At 40.6% G+C, this 18,791-nt stretch overlaps 1 protein-coding gene across 1 annotated transcript; it reads left to right on the top strand.

Moving 5' to 3' along the window:
* The first annotated feature begins 3,241 nt into the window (after positions 1-3,241).
* On the top strand, positions 3,242-10,915 carry klf6a (Kruppel like factor 6a). The gene is made up of 4 exons (XM_024000250.2): positions 3,242-3,652; positions 5,675-6,251; positions 7,281-7,404; positions 7,769-10,915. The coding sequence occupies exons 1-4, from the start codon at positions 3,551-3,553 to the stop codon at positions 7,818-7,820; spliced, it is 855 nt and encodes a 284-aa protein (XP_023856018.1). The 5' UTR covers positions 3,242-3,550; the 3' UTR covers positions 7,821-10,915.
* Positions 10,916-18,791: the final 7,876 nt, after the last annotated feature.

Raw genomic sequence — 18,791 nt, 5'->3', positions numbered from 1 at the left:
AGTGATTCCGCTCAAATACATCCCATACTACAAACACACAGCCGACTGTTCTCCTCAAGGTCGAGAGCTGCTGAACACACACACCACACACCACACACACACAAGGTCAAGAGCTGCCTGCGAGGCAAAGGGGCTTCTCTGATGGGTTGACGCCACATGGCCCAATGTACACACATCTATCCCCCGTCCTGTGACATGGCCTGATAGCTTAATATAAGGCCAACAACATGTCAACCCTCACTGCCTTTCAATGAGGACTTCACCAAACAAATGCTTTAATACCAAACAGGATGAGCTGAAACCCACAGAGAATGTGAATTAAGACCATAGTGGCCAATCATCCTCTCACTGTGAGCGAGCAGTGCTGACTCTGTCCAGATTTATGATATGTTGAATTAGAATGAATATTGATTTTTGGACAGGTTTTTTTTCTCTCTCTGTCCGTCTTTTACAAAGAGTGATTGATGTAAGTGCATTGATTTCCAATCAATTGCTTCATTTTCATTTTATTTAAGCTTGAACAAATTGCAATGCCCCCGCAGAGACAAATGCATTACTCTATCAACTGTACCTTGTGCTTTATCTGCAAACTGGTCGTTTGTAAAGTATTCCAGAAATAGTCTGAAATTATGTATTAAACTATTAGGCATTCTTTATTTGCCTATCAAAGCCTGTGTTGAATGTGTTTTTGAAGCCTTTATCAAAGTATTATGCCTGTTTTACCATGATTGTCCAAATATACTGTCCTACTAGTTGATATAATATGCTTTATCCCTGTATAAAGACACATACATAACTTAGAAAACTACCACAATGTTAATTAATTTTACATCAAGAGCTGTAGCCTAGACTTGGAGACAAAGAACGCCTCATTGCATGTTAACAGTGTCCATCACTGGAATAAAATACCTTAAAACAACTTAGTAATTGCCTTGACAATGATGCATTAAAGTGGGCCATCTTCTAATGGCTCTTTCCTGTGGCTAGGCCTACTGGTTGCCTGGTTAGGTTTGCATAATGATGATATAGCTTTAGGACCTAGCCTGCCTGGTCGGCTTTCCAAGATAAAAGCTGCCTGGCGTCATGCAGACACCACTGCATTCTCTGAATGTTTCAACTGATCAAGATAGTGATAAGTCTGGAGCTACCTGGTAAATACTGTACCTTACAGAAGCTGAACTTGGGTTAGCCAGGCCTCAATTGTGCAACCACACAACGTACTGTGCCAGACAAAATGGGCCTCCTTCAGAATGTACTTAGCTGTACTTAGCATTTTATTCACAGAAAGACTACATCTGGTTATTTAAGAATCCTACATAGCAGCGCTGACAGCATACTGTGGGCTGGTCACAAGGTTCACAGCTTCACTCTGTTGCTGTATGCTGAGCTACAGGATGTGAGGCAGCAATCCTGTCATGCATCAAGTACAAGCTGCAATGCATGGATGTGTAGTATCATTCGATCGATCCAAGACAATAATTCTAAATTATATAATCTTCTATGCGAGTTTGCAATTAGGGTGCATCATAGTCAATCTCTAACATAYAGGTTTCTGAATAGACCTCATTGAGTTTAAAGACCGTCTTCAAAGCTACCATCCACCATGGATGACTCAAGATATAATGGACAGCACCATTAGTGTGCACATAAGCAGGAATTCCTTTGAATTCCAGTGACAACTGAGGCCTGGTTCCTTTAGGGTTCCGAAGACATCACCATATGACTACATCAGATGCTGCAAGCCACAAATATGCACCAACAGCTGATCATTCACAAAAGACTCTCAGTTCTAGAATCAGGAAATAGTTCCAATTGAAACAATGAGGTTCTGTTCCAAATATGTTGTTTGCAACTCTTCTATCTTTAACTCAGAATGTCACTCAGGTCATGATGATCACAGAGCAATATGACTTCATCTTATAACTTTGCAATTATGAAAGAATTTCCTCTATCTATTTGGTGCCATTCCCAACATATTGGGAAACTATACAAAGAGGGGGGAGATACAAAGTATGCAATAGCGTAATGCCATGGGTGTAAAAATCTTCTGTGATGGAGTTACATTTGAGTGTGGATAGCAATTCACAGTTTATTTATTCATATCAAACTACTGTTAGAATAAAGCATATAGGATGACAGAATAACATGATTTCCTTGATGCACTATACATATGAGATGTTATGGAAAACTGACACCTATACAACAATTTTGAAACCTGTGTGGCTTCGAGCATAGATAGATAATTAAATAGATTAACTGCATTTGTGTGTGTTTTGGTTCTTTCGCTCAACTGGTCATAATTTCTAAGAAAACAGGATGTTACTGAGAACTAGGACAATCTCTTCAGCTCTATTCACTAAATGAGCAGCCTAGGCCTAAAGGCATTAATCCATCATCCTTCTCAAATGTTTAAGTCACTGCCACCAAATAAAATTCAAATATCATTAAAGAGTGTTATTTTTTATTTTTTTTGCAAAACAAGTGCAAGTCTCCAAGTTTTTGAAACTCATGTTTCCCAAAAAAAGTAACTTACTCTGCATGAGTGTGCCCTTCATAAAGCTTAAGGTTAAGCATATCTAAATCGTTGACTACGACCATCTTTCAGTTGCAGAACAAACAAAATACTGGACAACTGCTGTGCATTCTGCATAGCTGCGATTTACCAGAGTGGTGTAGCCTATTTGAGTCATGAGCGATGTGGCACTTGGCTCCCCTTGTGGAATTTAGCTGTAGCCTACTATCTTGCGACTGGAGACGGTGGTATGTTAGTAAGAAATGCCAGTATGAAACTCCGAACAACTTAAACAAATAAGAGTTTGTTTCAATAATATAGTCGACAAAAAAAGCSTATGTCAAAAGATTCAAACGAAATTCCAGTCATTTTCGCATACTGTTTCAAAAGTATTTGTCTTGTACTGTATGTTGAAACTCTGTCAAAGAGCTACACAGTGAAACTGTTTACAAAGAGGAAAAATTGTTGCTTCTCAGATGCGCTCTCTGTGGCGAAATATGCAGAGAGAGGCAACTCGCTGACAGTTGAATAGAGTACATCACACATATATATACTTTTCTAAAAATAGCTGTCCAATGAATGTGAAGGAACTACGAGTCAAATTCACCAATAAAAAAAGAGACAGGACTAAATTATGTCAGGAGACGATTATGATTGGTTGGTTGTGATATCATATGCGCGCGGGCAAGCTGATTCGAGTTCATTGGTTAACGTTCCAAAAGCGTAATGCTGTCACGAGGGGGTAGGTAGGTTGCGAGGTTTGAATAAGGAAGTTTACATGGTACGGGCTTCGCATTTAGTTCAGTGTTTGCAAATAGAGTAACTTCATCACCAGTAAGCAGTGGTCTGCCAACGGGGAAGCAAAACAACGCTTGTTTGCAGTGCGTGCTATTTGCATTAGCTACAGATAGGGTTGCATGTGAAATTAAAACAAGGATCTTACTTGCCTGTTCGAGATTTACCAATATTTTGAATATTATATTGATTCTAAAGAAAAATATTTCAGTGCAGCTCTTTAGCCAACATTTGGGATTTGAAATGGATGTTCTACCCATGTGCAGCATCTTTCAGGAACTTCAGATTGTACATGACACGGGCTACTTTTCAGCTTTACCATCCTTGGAGGATTACTGGCAGCAGGTAACATTTTTATCCGTTCATTTGAACTGTTTCATTAAACTGAAATAAAGATAATGTGACCAATTAGACAGGCTGTTAGCCTGGCATGACGATAGGCTACATGTGTTCAAGTACGTGCAAACGAATATTAATTGATACATTATATCCTACTATTACACGTTGTTACGATATTCTACAGCACTTTGTCAAACAGTTCCTCATGCATACATTTGTTTTCATTTTAAAACAAAATGTAGATTATCAATGTGTCAACTTTGTTTTGTAGTAGATTATCATGAATTGTAACATTGCAGAAGCGTCAGTAAGCTACAAACATGCAGAATTCCGTGGCTAGCTGGATGTGTCAAATTCGGCGCGTGTGCTAGAGTATGCGAAAAAGAACCAAGCGTGGTTCGTATTTCTAGGGATACCTCCGAATGGAGGACTAAACGTGTTATTTAACCGGTTACCAACAGATGCACAAGCTCTTTTCTTATCTTGTTTTATACAGATGGCTGATTCGAAGTAGAGCATTGTTGCCCGTCAAAGCACGGCACAAGTCTAGTTCAGTGAGCCAGTGTTTGACAGCTCGGGAGTCTCACTTGAAATGAATGAGACGCGACCAATATCATTTCCAGTAGTGTTGTGATATTTCTGAGCGATGTTATAGGCTTGTTTCTGAGCGATGCTACTGTAAGTAGCCTTCATATCGGAAGTGAATTTGAAAGCAATGATTTGGTTCGAGTAACGGAGTTGTTGTCGTTCAAAATGCTGCGGAGCGGAACTCGTTCGTAAGCGGATCTGTTGAAGTAGTCTAACCGGAATGAAGCCAATTCAACAATTTAATTTTGAAAGTGGATACAATTTACACCAATAAAGTGTAACATAACTGACCCCTCGTATTAATCATGACGGGACTGCCTCGTTTGTAGTCATTTTCTGAAGATATTTGCAGTTCATACGTGATTGAAATCGATCCAAGTAGTTTCCTTCAGGCATTTGCGAGTTGGGCACGGAGCCAACTTCTTCCTCGCTGCCATAAGAGATATTTAACTCTTTCAACACAGCCACAGAGAAATACTGTCGAGACTGGTAGTGGTAAATATAAACATTTAATATAACGTATTTTTACCAAAGAAAACTGGAAAGGTTATTTTACTTATCAAAACCATAGTTTGAACTAACCATAAGGTTTATATTCCTCTGAAACACATCGCATTAATTTGCATGTCGTTCAGTGGGTTTCAGTATGCTCATATCCACACTATCAAATGTCAGCAGTGACCAATTCCGTGCGAATTCGTGTGCGCATGAGAAGATAGTATTGCAACTGGAAATTATTGGTTTAGATTGTGGACGGGGCATTATGTGCTTTGCCTGGGGCAGAAWTTTTTTTCTCCAAATGTTCTTGTCAAACCAACATGCTGCCATACCTCCAAACAGATTACCCTTTAAAAAAAAAAAATCCTCAAGATATAGTACAAAACTGAATGTATTGTAACATTGAGAAACTGAGGTCTGGGGGGTAGGAAGGATGTGATTACATGCAATGCATCGTATCAGTCAGTCTATGGCAACTGAATGAGGTTTGGGGAAGCAGGAAGTTCAGTGGCTTCCTTAAAAGGACACTAAATGTGCTCTGAGTCATTCATTGTACCACAGAACTGACAATGGATATAGTCCCTGTTCCTCCACACATACACACCGCTTAGGATATGTAGTTTATGACTGCTCAACTTGAGTATGTAAACATGTAGCCTAGCTAGCTTAAATTTGGTCACAACCATGTGATAGTCAAGAAGAGCCCATTTCTTGTTTGAAATGTGTTTTCGTACTAGTGTGAAGCTGTAGTTTACCCAGACTAACCTTAGCTGGTCTGCCTTGTGAGCCAAAGGAAACAAGTTGCACAAGTCGCTTGTCATAAAACATCAATGAGGTTGATACTGCTTCATGTGTTGGTGGTCTGGTAGCTCCCTGAAATGCAGTACACCTGTGATCTCTTCTATATATTCTAAACATCTGTTTTGTTTGTTCCTGAACCAGACTTGCTTGGAGTTGGAGCGGTATCTACAGAGCGAGCCTTATGTCTCGGCGACATCCGACATCAAGTTGGAGCCGCAGGACCTCTGGAGCAAGCTGATCTTGGCCTGCGGTGATAAAGCGATTGACTCTGACCCAAAGATCCCTCTGGTCAAAGAAGAGGACAATCAGGATGGCCAGATCTTGGAAACCAACAGTGTAAACTCTGACGCCTGCAGCGAAGCTTCAGACAGTTCCGTGGAGCTCTCGCCGACACACAGCTTTACCTTGAACCCTCTGGGGTCGGTTCTGGCCGGTTCTGGACCTTTTAGCCCTTCTATCATTAGCACTCCCCCATCCTCCCCAGAGGTCAGCTCGGAACCCAGCATCTCACAAGGCTGGGGAAGTGTAAACACAGAATTGACCTTGCCGGTAAAAGTCCGGACAGGCGGCATCGGAAAGAACTCGGCAAAGTCTGGGCTGGTTGGTGGAGACGCGTCACCGGACGGGAGGAGACGGGTGCACAGGTGTCACTTCAACGGATGCCGCAAGGTTTACACAAAGAGTTCCCACTTAAAAGCACACCAACGCACTCATACAGGTGAGAAAGCAGACATTTCCCTATGCTATCACACCCCAGGCCTCTGCATTGCATAACCTTGGGGCAAAATACAAACCCTGTTGGCGGAAGTGACAGTGATGGTACTAAGTTTCCTTACTTCCTCACTGTTACACAAAAGCAATGTCTTATTTGACTGCCATTCTTTATTTAACCAAATGGTATTGTCTGTCTGGTTAGCTAGTTGTGTAATGTAATTTAAAGAGCCAAAACCAGTTCATTGCGTGTCCTCATGCAGCCACAGAGAGAGTGCCACACAGTGCACTCACTCTCAGACTATTAGCCGTACATGACTGGATACCTAAACTGTGACCTAATCTATCTGGAATGTGTCTGAATGCTGTGGGGGAGGGGAGGCATTCATACTGAGGGATGCAGTCCCAGTGCACATGGGAATACAAGGGACTTGGGTTGCATCCCAAATGGTGCCCCATTCCCTTTATAGTGCACTACTTTGACCAGAGCCATAGTATGGCTAGTAGTGCACTGTATAGGGACTAGGGTGTCATTTGGGATGCAAACATTAGCCATGGCTCTTCAAAACGGATTGTTTCACCATGGGAAAGGGAGGCTGTTGAGTGGGGGCCTGTATGGTCGTTTGACCGTCCCTTGTTTTTTTATTAGCAGCTTGACATTGCACGTGTGTGGTTTTCTCCATGGGCTCTGACCCTTGAAGACCGCTATTACGTCCGGTGTATAAAGGACTTTCTGCGTTCCAAAACATGTTTTGCGTTGTGTTAGCGAAGTGTAACCAGTTCATTTGAATTTAGACCAAGTGTCATTGAGTAAAGTTGTATAGCTGTCAAGTGACTACCGCTGCATCATCTCATCTGGTCATTTCCTTTCTCTTTACTACCAAAGGTCATTGACCAGAAGAAAGCTCACAATATACAAAAGACTTTAGCTTAGCACACAGCAATTTTTTTTCACATTGACTGGAGGTTAAAAATGTATTGTGCAATATTACATACATTTCACAATATTAATGTTTTTCTCTTGTTTATTTCATAGGTGAGAAACCATACAGGTGTTCATGGGAGGGCTGTGAGTGGCGATTTGCACGGAGTGATGAGCTAACCAGACARTTCAGGAAGCACACTGGGGCCAAGCCATTTAAATGCAGTCACTGTGACCGGTAAGCTCCATCACTCTGCTATCTACAATAGAGACCACATGCACCTGAGTGTTTACCCAATCCCTCTTGATACCATTTAATCAAGTGTTAGAAAATAATGATTGTTTTACTAGAGTTGTAACGATGTCTGTTCATTCAGTGATGTGAATAGCATTGCATTGTTAACAAGTGCATAATGAAAATGGTTAGTCATGCATAATGACATTCTTAAAATATGTAATTATATTGCCAGGCTGTTTTTATGTTCAATTGGAATCTGTACTTGTATCCTTGACACACTTGTTGGTTTTTGTAGTAGTGCTGCTACTACTACTACTTTTTAGGTACACTCCTGTTCACACTTTCCTTCTCTCTTTCTCTCAAGGTGTTTCTCCAGGTCCGATCACCTTGCCCTCCACATGAAAAGACACCTCTGAGCAGGTCGGAGCGGAGCGATGTTAGCCGTTTAGTGAAACTAACAAACGCAGCAAAAGGAAATGTCGTCTCCTAACCAGCCTCATGGTTGAACTGCCCTTGAGAGGAGCGAGCTAGGGGAGCGTGTTCTAGCCAAAGTATGCCATTTTGCACCATACCCAGTGCCTCCGGGATGGATGGACTCCTTGGAGAAGGAAGGCGCTCTGAAGGTTGCCTGTCCAAAAACCACAACAACAGAGGACAAAATCATGTACAGACAGAAGGAAGCAGCCAATTGAATTGAGGGACTTGAAAGAAAAAGACAAAAAAAAAAAACTAAAACAAAGACAAAAAAATAATTTACGAATGAATGAGTTGAATGTGTGGTTGGTGCATGATGTTTTTGAGGTGAAGCAACTGTCTCCTGGACGACTGATACACTGGTACTGCTTTACAAAAACGGTTGTCTGAGGTAAGCATGTGTGCACTGCGAATGTCTGACTTGGTTGACTGGCCTGTGTGCAAAGAGGGGGTAGCAAAGGCGGTCTGGTACCAGTGTTGCTGTGGACTGAATGGTGTCAGGGAGCAAGTTTTCTTTTCTTGTAGTTGTGAGAACGTGACTGCCTGCCTGACTGTCAAGCAGCAGTGAGACTGAGTGAAGATTGGGGTTTCTCGCCAGAAGCCTTGAGGGGTTGTGGTGTAGAGTGGTATGSGGGGGTGATGTTTTGTTCCCCCCCATTCAGCAACCCAGGCCAGGGCAGAAACTCCACAATGTGAGTCCTGAGTGAGAGGAGCTTTTTTTGGTGTTTGGTGCAGCTACTAAATGTGCAATGTGTTACGTAGCTTGTTTTTTTACAAGTTACAAAGCAAATTTTTAGTCCATTGTATAAGCTGTGTGCTTAGAGGTATAACACAACTATACTATAACTTCAGTATCATAGACAGGTGTTGCATGGTTCTAGGGTTTGTTCTCTCTTCCTGTTATTCTGTAATCAGGACTGCAAATAGATTCCAATAAAGGCGCAGCTAAATACAAACGGTTAAATGTTACAATATTGTACATAAAGCCTTGATGATTTATTTTTTATTTTATTACTTCAGTACTTCTCTTTCTCTCTTTTTGGTTTGAGAAACCACGACTGCTTACTTAGCAACTGAATCATTCATTCATTAAGCTATTTTTTTTCTTTCACTCATCGATGCCTTGAGGACTATCGGATTTGATTTTGTATATTCTATCTTCTTTTCTACCTGGTAATGCACTGTTGACGACCTTAATGGTGCCTTATGCAAGTGACCTATCCTTGTGGGATGGATGACTACTCCTTGGAGAGGGGCGGGGGGTCACATTGTTGTATGGGTGATTGAAAAGCTTTATTAAGGCTCAATTTCACATGAACTTACTTGCACCTTTCCTTGTTTTCAGAGACTGCTAGGTCTATTAGCCCTATGTAGATTGTGAATAGTGTTTTGTGTTTATAGCATGTACAGTACAGATCCTCCCTTGTTAGGTTATATTGCATAGCACCCTGATGATCTATATAGTACATTCAGTCGATTCAAACCAATACTTGTGTAAAATAACTTCAAGTCATCATTTAGAGAGCACTTATAACAATATATTACTAGCCCAATTTACTACCACTGTGTATGTACTGTATCTACGTAGTTATACACATTTGGTATCAAGTGAAAATGTTGCTCAAAGGTACAAAAAAACCTGATGAGACGATAGGACTAGATCTGGGCTGTCACCCTATTCCCTCTTTAGGTCACTACTTTTGGGTCCATAGGGCCCTGGTCAAAAGGGTCCATAGGGCCCTGGTCAAAAGTAGTGCATCATAAAGGGAATAGGGTGCCATTTCAGATGCAGTCTAGGACATGAACTTGTGGTTTGCATAAAGACAAGGCTGACTTGAAGGGAATGTGATGGTGATGCAGCTGCTTTCAACAATGCCCTAACATTGGGTTTGTAGAGAACTCGGGGGCCCAGACTCACTGTAGGGCAATATCCCCCCTGCAACCAAAGCTGAGGAAAAACCCTAAAGATTTATTGTAATTAACAAGCTCCAGTTGGACAGCCCTTGCCTTGTACTGCATCTCTGTAATAAATTGCTAAAGGCTTTGCTGGCATAGAATTTATTACGGACTGCTGACTCTGGGAGTTTGCTATTGACCCGTCTGGGCAGCCGCATTCGTTGTTTTGGTCCAGGCAGCTACATTATTATCAAAACCAACGTGAACAGGATTCTGAAGAGAGAGAGAGAAAAAATATCTATCCCCCCCTCCCCATTTGAAGCTGATTCATTGTTTATGTACACACTTGAAATAATTTGAAGACTTCAGGACATTTTTGCAGGGTAAGGGACCAAAATAATGTTAAAGGATAGCTTATTGTGTTATATTTGTCATTTAAAAAAAGTCTAGACTCAAGGATTGGTGAGATTAACATTGAAATATAACAAAGTACATAGACTTATTTTATTCAGTATCAGGGACATGCCATGCTTTGTGGGTGGAAAGGAATTTGACATTGCAGCAAGATCAGTGTAGCAGGGCCACAACATGGATTTTAGATCAGATTGTTGTAAGAGGGAGGATGAGTACAACTTGAAACGGCCTGCTGCAATAAAATTACACCGCCAGCAACAGCAAGGCTTTTGTGGCAAAGAAATAGAACAATGACTTTCTGTCTTTGTAACAGAACAGCAGCCAATATCTTTCAGGTGATAATCGAGCCTTAATTAAGCCTCATGTTTGCTTGCATCTTAACCTACAGTTTCCCATTGCTGTCTGCATCCCAAATGGCACCCTATTCCCTATTAGAGTACTACTTCAGAACAGGGACCATAGGGCTTTGTTCAAAATTAATGCATTATATAGGGAATAGCATGTCACTTGGGACGCACTCTGATTCTCTCTTTCCCTTCCACACACAGCGCCCCTTGTTCTTTACAGAATCTTTGTCAAAGAAAAAAAAAAAAAAAGAGAAAAAAATATTCATTTTGTAAGATTGTTTGTTTTTTGCTTTATGACATTTTATTTGAAATTGTTTTGCAAAATTGTTATATTTCTGTATGAATGTATTTTTTATTGGAATAATAAGAATCTTATCAGACTTATGCTTTGTTTCATTTTTTAAATCTTCTCACTTTATTACATAGTTCATATTTTCAGGGCTGCAGATCGGTTTATGTAGTCAGAGGGCCGGTTTCCCAGACATAGATTTAACCTAGTCTTCTATTAAGAAACTCTGTCGATGGATAATCTCCATTGAACATTCCTTTTAGTCTGTGTCTGGAAATAACTCTGGGTCAGTTTTCAAATGGAAGCCAGTGGAACTAGCTTGGTCCCATCTGCTGTAGCCAACTCTTACATCTTAAGTAATCTTATCCAGAGCGACTTAGAGCGTAGCAAGTGCATACATTTTTCAAACTGGTCCTCCGTGGAAATCGAACCCACAACCTTGGTGTTGAAAGTGCCATTCTCTAACAGCTGTCATGTCATAGAGTTGGCTACTGCAACAGTATAGGACCAGGCTTGTAGAACTAGCCCATCCAGTCAGCATTTATACATCACATAACAAAGTTGTCATTAGGTTTATAGTTTTGAGATTGTATTCCAAATGGCCAATAAAATTAGAAAGGGAACATATAGTCAACATACTCGTGATCAGGACAGCTAGATTGGTGTAGGGGAGAAATTGAAGGCAACAAAATCCTTTCCCATTTGCTCTGATACTAATCTTATGCTGCACATTCATTATTTTCTATGCATAATCACCATAATAGGCTCCACAATTAAACTATTCCTCAAGGTTTAGGTATAACTGGTATCCCTAATACTCTCAACATGTGTATGTGCAAGAGCTGAAGAGCTTTGTCAAGCATAATACTTTTCTCCTTTTGGATACAACTCCTAGCCAGGAGTTAGTAAAGGAGTGTGTTAAAGGAGAATTGAAGAGCTGGTTAACTTATTTTCTAGGACTTTTGCCATCCACTATGTTTACCTAAAAGTAGGTTTCTTGTTATTCATCCAATAGCTCCCAGCACCCTCCCTCCTTGGGGTGGTAAATACCAGACTGAAAATATCTCACTAAAAAGGAGAAAATGGATACCTTGGAGAACCGGTTGGGAAACAGAAACCTGCAGTAGTGGTGTGTGGGTAAAATCACTGGGAAAAGCCAGAAAAAATCCAACCTGTGTGATYATTGTGTTTGCTCTATAATCTGTTAGTTCATATGCCTTGTGACTGTGATATAGAGGCCTAAAGGCCGAGAAAAATGTGTGGCAGAATAAATTCAACCACACATTTGCTTCATCACAAACTGGAGAGCAACCTCTGTCCGGTGGAGTCCTCAAGGCATACTGCATGTAACTAACAGTTACGATTGAAGTCGGAAGTTTACATACACTTAGGTTGGAGTCATTAAAACTCGTATTTTAACCACTCCACAAATTTCTTGTTAACAAACTATAGTTTTGGCAAGTCGGTTAGGACGTCTACTTTGTGCATGACACAAGTCATTTTTCCAACAATTGTTTACAGACAGATTATTTCACTTATAATTCACTGTATCACAATTCRAGTGGGTCAGAAGTTTACGTACACTAAGTTCACTGTGCCTTTAAACAGCTTGGAACATTCCAGAAAATGATGTCATGGCTTTAGATGGTTCTGATTGACATAATTTGAGTCAATTGGAGGTGTACCTGTGGATGTATTTCAAGGCCTACCTTCAAACTCAGTGCCTCTGCTTGACATCATAGGAAAATCAAAATAAATCAGCCAAGACCTTAGAAAAATAATTGTAGACCACAAGTCTGGTTCATCCTTGGGAGCAATTTCCAAACGCCTGAAGGTACCARGTTCATCTGTACAAACAATAGTACGCAAGTGTAAACACCATGGGACCAAGCAGCCATCATACCGCTCAGGAAGGAGACTCGTTCTGTCTCCTAGAGATTAACGTACTTTGGTGCGAAAAGTGCAAATCAATCCCAGAACAACAGCAAAGGACCTTGTGAAGATGCTGGGGGAAAAAGATACAAAAGTATCTATATCCACAGTAAAACGAGTCCTATATCGACATAACCTGAAAGGCCGCTCAGCAAGGAAGAAGTCACTGCTCCAAAACCGCCATAAAAAAGCCAGACTACGGTTTGCAACTGCACACGGGGACAAAGATTGTACTTTTTGGAGAAATGGTCTCTGGTCTGATGAAACAAAAATAGAACTGTTTGGCCATAATGACCATCATTATGTTTGGAGGAAAAAGGGGGATGCTTGCAAGCCGAAGAACACCATCCCAACCGTGAAGCACGGGGGTGGCAGCATCATGTTGTGGGGGTGCTTTGCTGCAGGAGGGACTGGTGCACTTCACAAAATAGGTGGCATCATGAGGCAGGAAAATCATGTGGATATATTGAAGCAACATCTCAAGACATCAGTCAGGTTGTTAAAGCTTGGTCACAAATGGGTCTTCCAAATGTACAATGACCCCAAGCATACGTCCAAAGTTGTGGCATAATGGCTTAAGGACAACAAAGTCAAGGTATTGGAGTGGCCATCACAAAGCCCTGACCTCAATATCCTATAGAAAATGTGTATGCAGAACTGAAAAAGTGTGTGCGAGCAAGGAGGACTACACACCTGACTCAGTTACACCAGCTCTGTCAGGAGGAATGGGCCAAAATTCACCCAACTTATTGTGGGAAGGTTGTGGAAGGCTACCTGAAACGTTTGACCCAAGTTAAACAATTTAAAGGTGATGCTACGAGGTACTAATTGAGTGTATGTAAACTTCTGACCCACTGGGAATGTGAAAAGCTGAAATAAATCATTCTCTGTACTATCATTCTGACATTTCACATTCTTAAAATCTAGTGGTGATCCTAACTGAACTATTTCAGCACCATTTCAACTTCAACATTTCGGCAGCATCAAATCACCTATGCTTAGTCTAATACAGTGACAACTAAAAGGTACCAAAAACAATTTATTCCAATCAACGTAAGCTAAATATGTGGCWGTCCATGGTTCTGATTTCTGTGTGTGTGTGCGTTCGTGCAAGTAGAAACAACATATTGACTCACCCTACTTGTAGAGAAACACCAATGCCATCTTCCTCTGTTTCATGTTAATGAAATGGTCTATCACTCTGTCATATAGTACATGTTTAAATTTTTTGTTATCCTAGGCTACCTGGCTAAAATTCTTGCTTGCTAGCCTAACTTCCTTTCATGGGCAACATTAGCTAGTTAACATTAGCCTTCTACATCTACTGTAGCTACATATTGAACTTCCATTAATGGTTGGATTAGAATCACCGTTATCATCATTGGCCAGTACGGAGAATTAAGTAAAACCACAAGTCCAAATCCTTATCTCCATCCATGGTTTATTTAGGAAAGGGTCAATTTTAGCTAGCTAACTAGCCACCGGAGGACAACAACACAATGAGATGCAACAATTCAAGTTGTTTCTTTCAATGACATATGCTATCAATGCGAGTTAATAGMAGTGACGCCAAATCCAAACTTGACACTTTCTTTGGTGATCCAGGACCATTCACAGTTGAGCTCCCTCAGTTTAGCTCAATGCTGATTGGCAATTTTTTAATACTCTTTTATCCAGGGAGGCCAAATGATAGCTGAGGGTGATTTCTCCGGTAAATTGAAGGAAAATTATGAAACACAGAGAGACTAAATATAATTTGTTTTCTTTTTTTCTTTTTACATTTTTGGGGGAAGCCTGGCTTCCCTTGGCATCCATTCATGCATGCCACTGGAAACCTGACCTACCTATCGAGTTCTGTTTACTCAGTCTTGTTTTGCCATCAAGGTTTGGGCTGCGTTCCTCATTTCCCTAACATCTTGAAAAAGTTCAGGTTTCTTGAGTAGTGCACTTCTTTCTGCACCGCTAGTTCTGAGGGCTACAGCAGCTTTGCTCTCATCAAAGCAGTATAAATAATTGATCTCCATCTCTGATTGCCTTTAGCATTTATTAGCATGATGCTTTTATACACTTGTTAGATAATTACTCTAACTTGACACTAATAACGGTAAGATGCATTGCAGTTGATAAACCATTAGTAACTAACACACACAAAAATGTAAGTGAAAAAAAAACAGAATGTTACTTCCTTCCTTCCTTTCCCTATTCCCTTGGTTGCAGTGGGAGAATGGGAAAACGTCTGCATCTCTCTGATTCCCAATAAAAAACCCTCTGGTTTTAAATTGAAGTTCAGCCCTTCAGTTGGTAATTAAGCTCACTGTAGAGACCCTCCCAACCGCAGGATGTGGAGGGGAGGAAGAGGAATGTTATTGCTGCCTTCAATGCTGATATGAAGCTCTTCATCTCCCAGAGTTGCCACTTGATATCCAACTTGTTAAACATTATCAAAAGCATGAAGAGTCGGTGCCTTGCTTAAGGTATAGATGAGGTGCAAGACAAGCTGCTATGTACTGTAATATTTCTCTGATGGACCGGTGATTGTATGAAGACTATGTAGACTAGGCTCACGTAGAGAGATTATATGACTCTGAAATGATTGCCTTGAAAGCAAAGTTTCCCCGAGGAGCCATGTAAAGGTATGAAATGGCCATGACATTCTTCAACAACATTGAGGGAGAAGAAGTGTKATTTTAAAAGTAGAATAGAATAAAATGGAATGGGATATAACTTCAGTATCTCTGTTCCATGGAGCTATGACACTTGTTGTGATCCCCTGATGATAGACCTGTGTGATGATAAGCGACGTTACGTCCCCTATAAACCTTATGTCCCCTATAAAAGGAAGCAGTGCCTTTGATTTCACATGTCATATTTGTCTTGAAACCCCCTCAAGACCCTGGATTATCAGACATCAATACATCAATTTAAATAAATCATATCTCAACCTTAATGTACCAGGAAATACATTCAAGATTCTGGGGTCGTGCKCTTTCACATCATTACAAAGAAGAAGAAGACATGCTATCCATTCTAAACCGTCACAGTTGCACAGCACAATTGCAAAGATTTTTTTTTAAACTCGTATTTCTTCTTCCAAATTTTGATAGAGTGAGAGCAAGGGAGAGAGAAAGAGAGAAAGAAATGAATACAAAACTGTTTAAAATTAGAAACCCATGTCTATCCACCAGACACTGCTTTGCCTGACTGAATGCAATAAATGTTTCAGAAAACGTTTGAGTGCAGTGTGGAAGCAGCACAGCGAGTTAAATGAGGGGAAATAATAAGGGAAGAGGAGGTTATCAAGCCCTGAGCCCTGTTCATTCAGCCAGCCAGACTGCAAGTCATCATCACACCATGCAGGCTTTGCTTGGAAAGTGCTGGTGTCAGGGATTTCTCTCTCTCTCCTTGCTAATGGGTTCTATTATGACTTAGGTAGGTCGGATGGAAACGGCCACAGCTGAAATCAGAGGTCATTGACCCCCGTTACTGCTATTTGATCATCATCATCATCATCCTTATCATCGTCAGCAGCAGAACTTAGATAAGGATACGATTTGCCCATCCTTAAATAATGCATATTTACCTAACAACGATTCCCCCTAAATTGGATTCCTCAGCTAATTACCACGTTGCAATTAGTTGTTTGAGAGAAAAGGGATCTGAGGAKGTCGTCGTCCACAAAGGAGGATTAGAGGCGTTTTAGCCCAGAAATGCCAGGATGAGCTCTATCTCACTATAACGCTTTTCCCTTTTAACTCAGATTAATTTCAGTCACGACAAAACTATAAAGGCTCTGATTTCTTTTAGTGAAAATGTAGCCATCCCTTAGAGAGAACTCATTTGGAACTAAGAAAGAGAGGAGCGGGAAGTGTTACGTCAGAGATTTGAGGGTGATGTATTCTTTTGTAAGAGCCAGCGGGGGGTTGCTAGCAGAACTCACCAGGGTGATGTCATAGGGCGTGACCTTGTCACGGAACTCTGGGTGAGCGAGTGAGCATGGCAAGAGCATGTCTGAGCTCTATGCAAAGTGTAGCCAGTCAGGGTGACATCATCCATACAAGTCCTGACTGGGGYGGCCGAGGAGCACTGTGTTCATGTAAGCCTATAGTACGCTAGTTCAAATAAATGGGGATGCAAAATTTCAACAAGTGATACCATGAAATTACACTGTTTTGAAATGTGAAAATGCAAATCCACATGAGTTAGATTTTCACATGGGAACTGCACATTTCACGTGAGGGGAAAACATGTTATTTTCCTCCCGTGAAAAGAAGAGTTAAAACTTCTTTAGGGTAGGGGGCAGCATCTGGAATTTTGGATGAAAAGCATGCCCAAATGAAACTGCCTGCTTCTCGGGCCTAGACGATATGATATGCATATAACTGGTAGATTTGGATAGAAAACATTCAAAAGTTTCCAAAACTGTAAAAAGAGTGTCTGTGAGTATAACTAACAGAACTGATTTGGCAGGCCAAAACCTGAGAAAAATCCATACGGGAAGTTTTGTTGTTGGGGGGGGGGGGGGGGGGGGGGTTGTAGTTTTCTATTCAATGCCATTACAGTATCCATTGACTTAGGACTCAAATTGCAGTTCCTAGGCCTTCCACTAGATGTCAACAGTCTTTAGAAATTGTTTCAGGCTTGTATTCTGAAAAATTAGGAAGTAAGAGTAGTCTGAATAAGTGGACCCTAAAGTGTCACAGAGCTTTTTCATGCGCACGACCGAGAGTGTGCCTTTCTTGTTTACCTTTTATATTGACGACGTTATTGTCCGGTTACATTTACATTTAAGTCATTTAGCAGACGCTCTTATCCAGAGCGACTTACAAATTGGAAAGTTCATACATATTCATCCTGGTCCCCCCGTGGGGAATGAACCCACAACCCTGGCGTTGCAAGCGCCATGCTCTACCAACTGAGCCACACGGGACCACACGGTTGAAATATTATCGATTATTTAGGCTAAAAACAACCTGAGGTTTGAATATAAACATTGTTTGACATGTTTCTATGAACTTTACGGATACGATTTAGATTTTTTGTCTGCCTGTTTTGACTGCGTTTGAGCCTGTGGATTACTGAAGAAAACGCGCAAACAAAACGGAGGTTTTTGGATATAAAGAGACTTTATCGAACAAAAMGAACATTTATTGAGTAAATGAATGTCMGCTGAGTGCAACCATATGAAGATCATCAAAGGTAAYGGATTAWTTTTATCTCTATTTCTGGCTTGTGTAACTCTTCTACTTGGCTGGTTACTGTTTGTAATGATTTGTCTGCTGGGCTATGTTCTCAAATAATCYTAAGGTATGCTTTCGCCGTAAAGCATTTTTTAAATCTGACACCGTGGTTGGATTCACAAGAAGTTCATCTTTAAACCTATGTAAAATATGTTTTGTTTTCTGAATTTTTATAATGAGTATTTCTGTATTTGAATTTGGCGCCCAGCAGTTTCACTGGCTGTTGAAGAGGTGGGACGCTAACGTCTCACGTACACAAGAGAGGTTTTAACATATTAACACAAAATGCAATACATGGTTTCACATGTGAAAAACAGACCTCACGTGTCTCTTTTCCTTTCATGTGAAAGTTTCAGCTCAACATGCGAAAACAGCTTTCACATGTGAAAATGCACATTTCACGTGTGTTTTTTTTGGAAGGGAAGTAAATATAATGATATGGGGGTTTTAAGGTACAGTGCCTTCAGAAAGTGTGTGKATACTTTCTGAAGGCAGCCTGAATTTAAATTATTATTTTTTTAATGTTGCTGACCTACACATAAATACCCCATAATGTCAAAGTGGAATTATGTTTTTACCCATTTTTACAATTTAATAAAAAATAGAAGCTGAAATGTCTTGAGTCAATATGTTTTCAACCCCTTTGTTATGGCAAGCCTAAATAAGTTCAGGAGTCATTTTATGTGCTTAATAAGTKACATAATAAGTTGCATGGACTCACTCTGTCTGCTATAATAGTGTTTAACATGATTTTTGAATGACTACTTCATCCCTGTACCCAACACATACAATTATCTT

Source organism: Salvelinus sp. IW2-2015, linkage group LG14 (assembly GCF_002910315.2).
Source record: "Salvelinus sp. IW2-2015 linkage group LG14, ASM291031v2, whole genome shotgun sequence".
Lineage (NCBI taxonomy): Eukaryota > Metazoa > Chordata > Actinopteri > Salmoniformes > Salmonidae > Salvelinus > Salvelinus sp. IW2-2015.
Note: the sequence above shows the minus strand (reverse complement) of the source record. Positions and strands in the feature narration are given on the sequence as shown.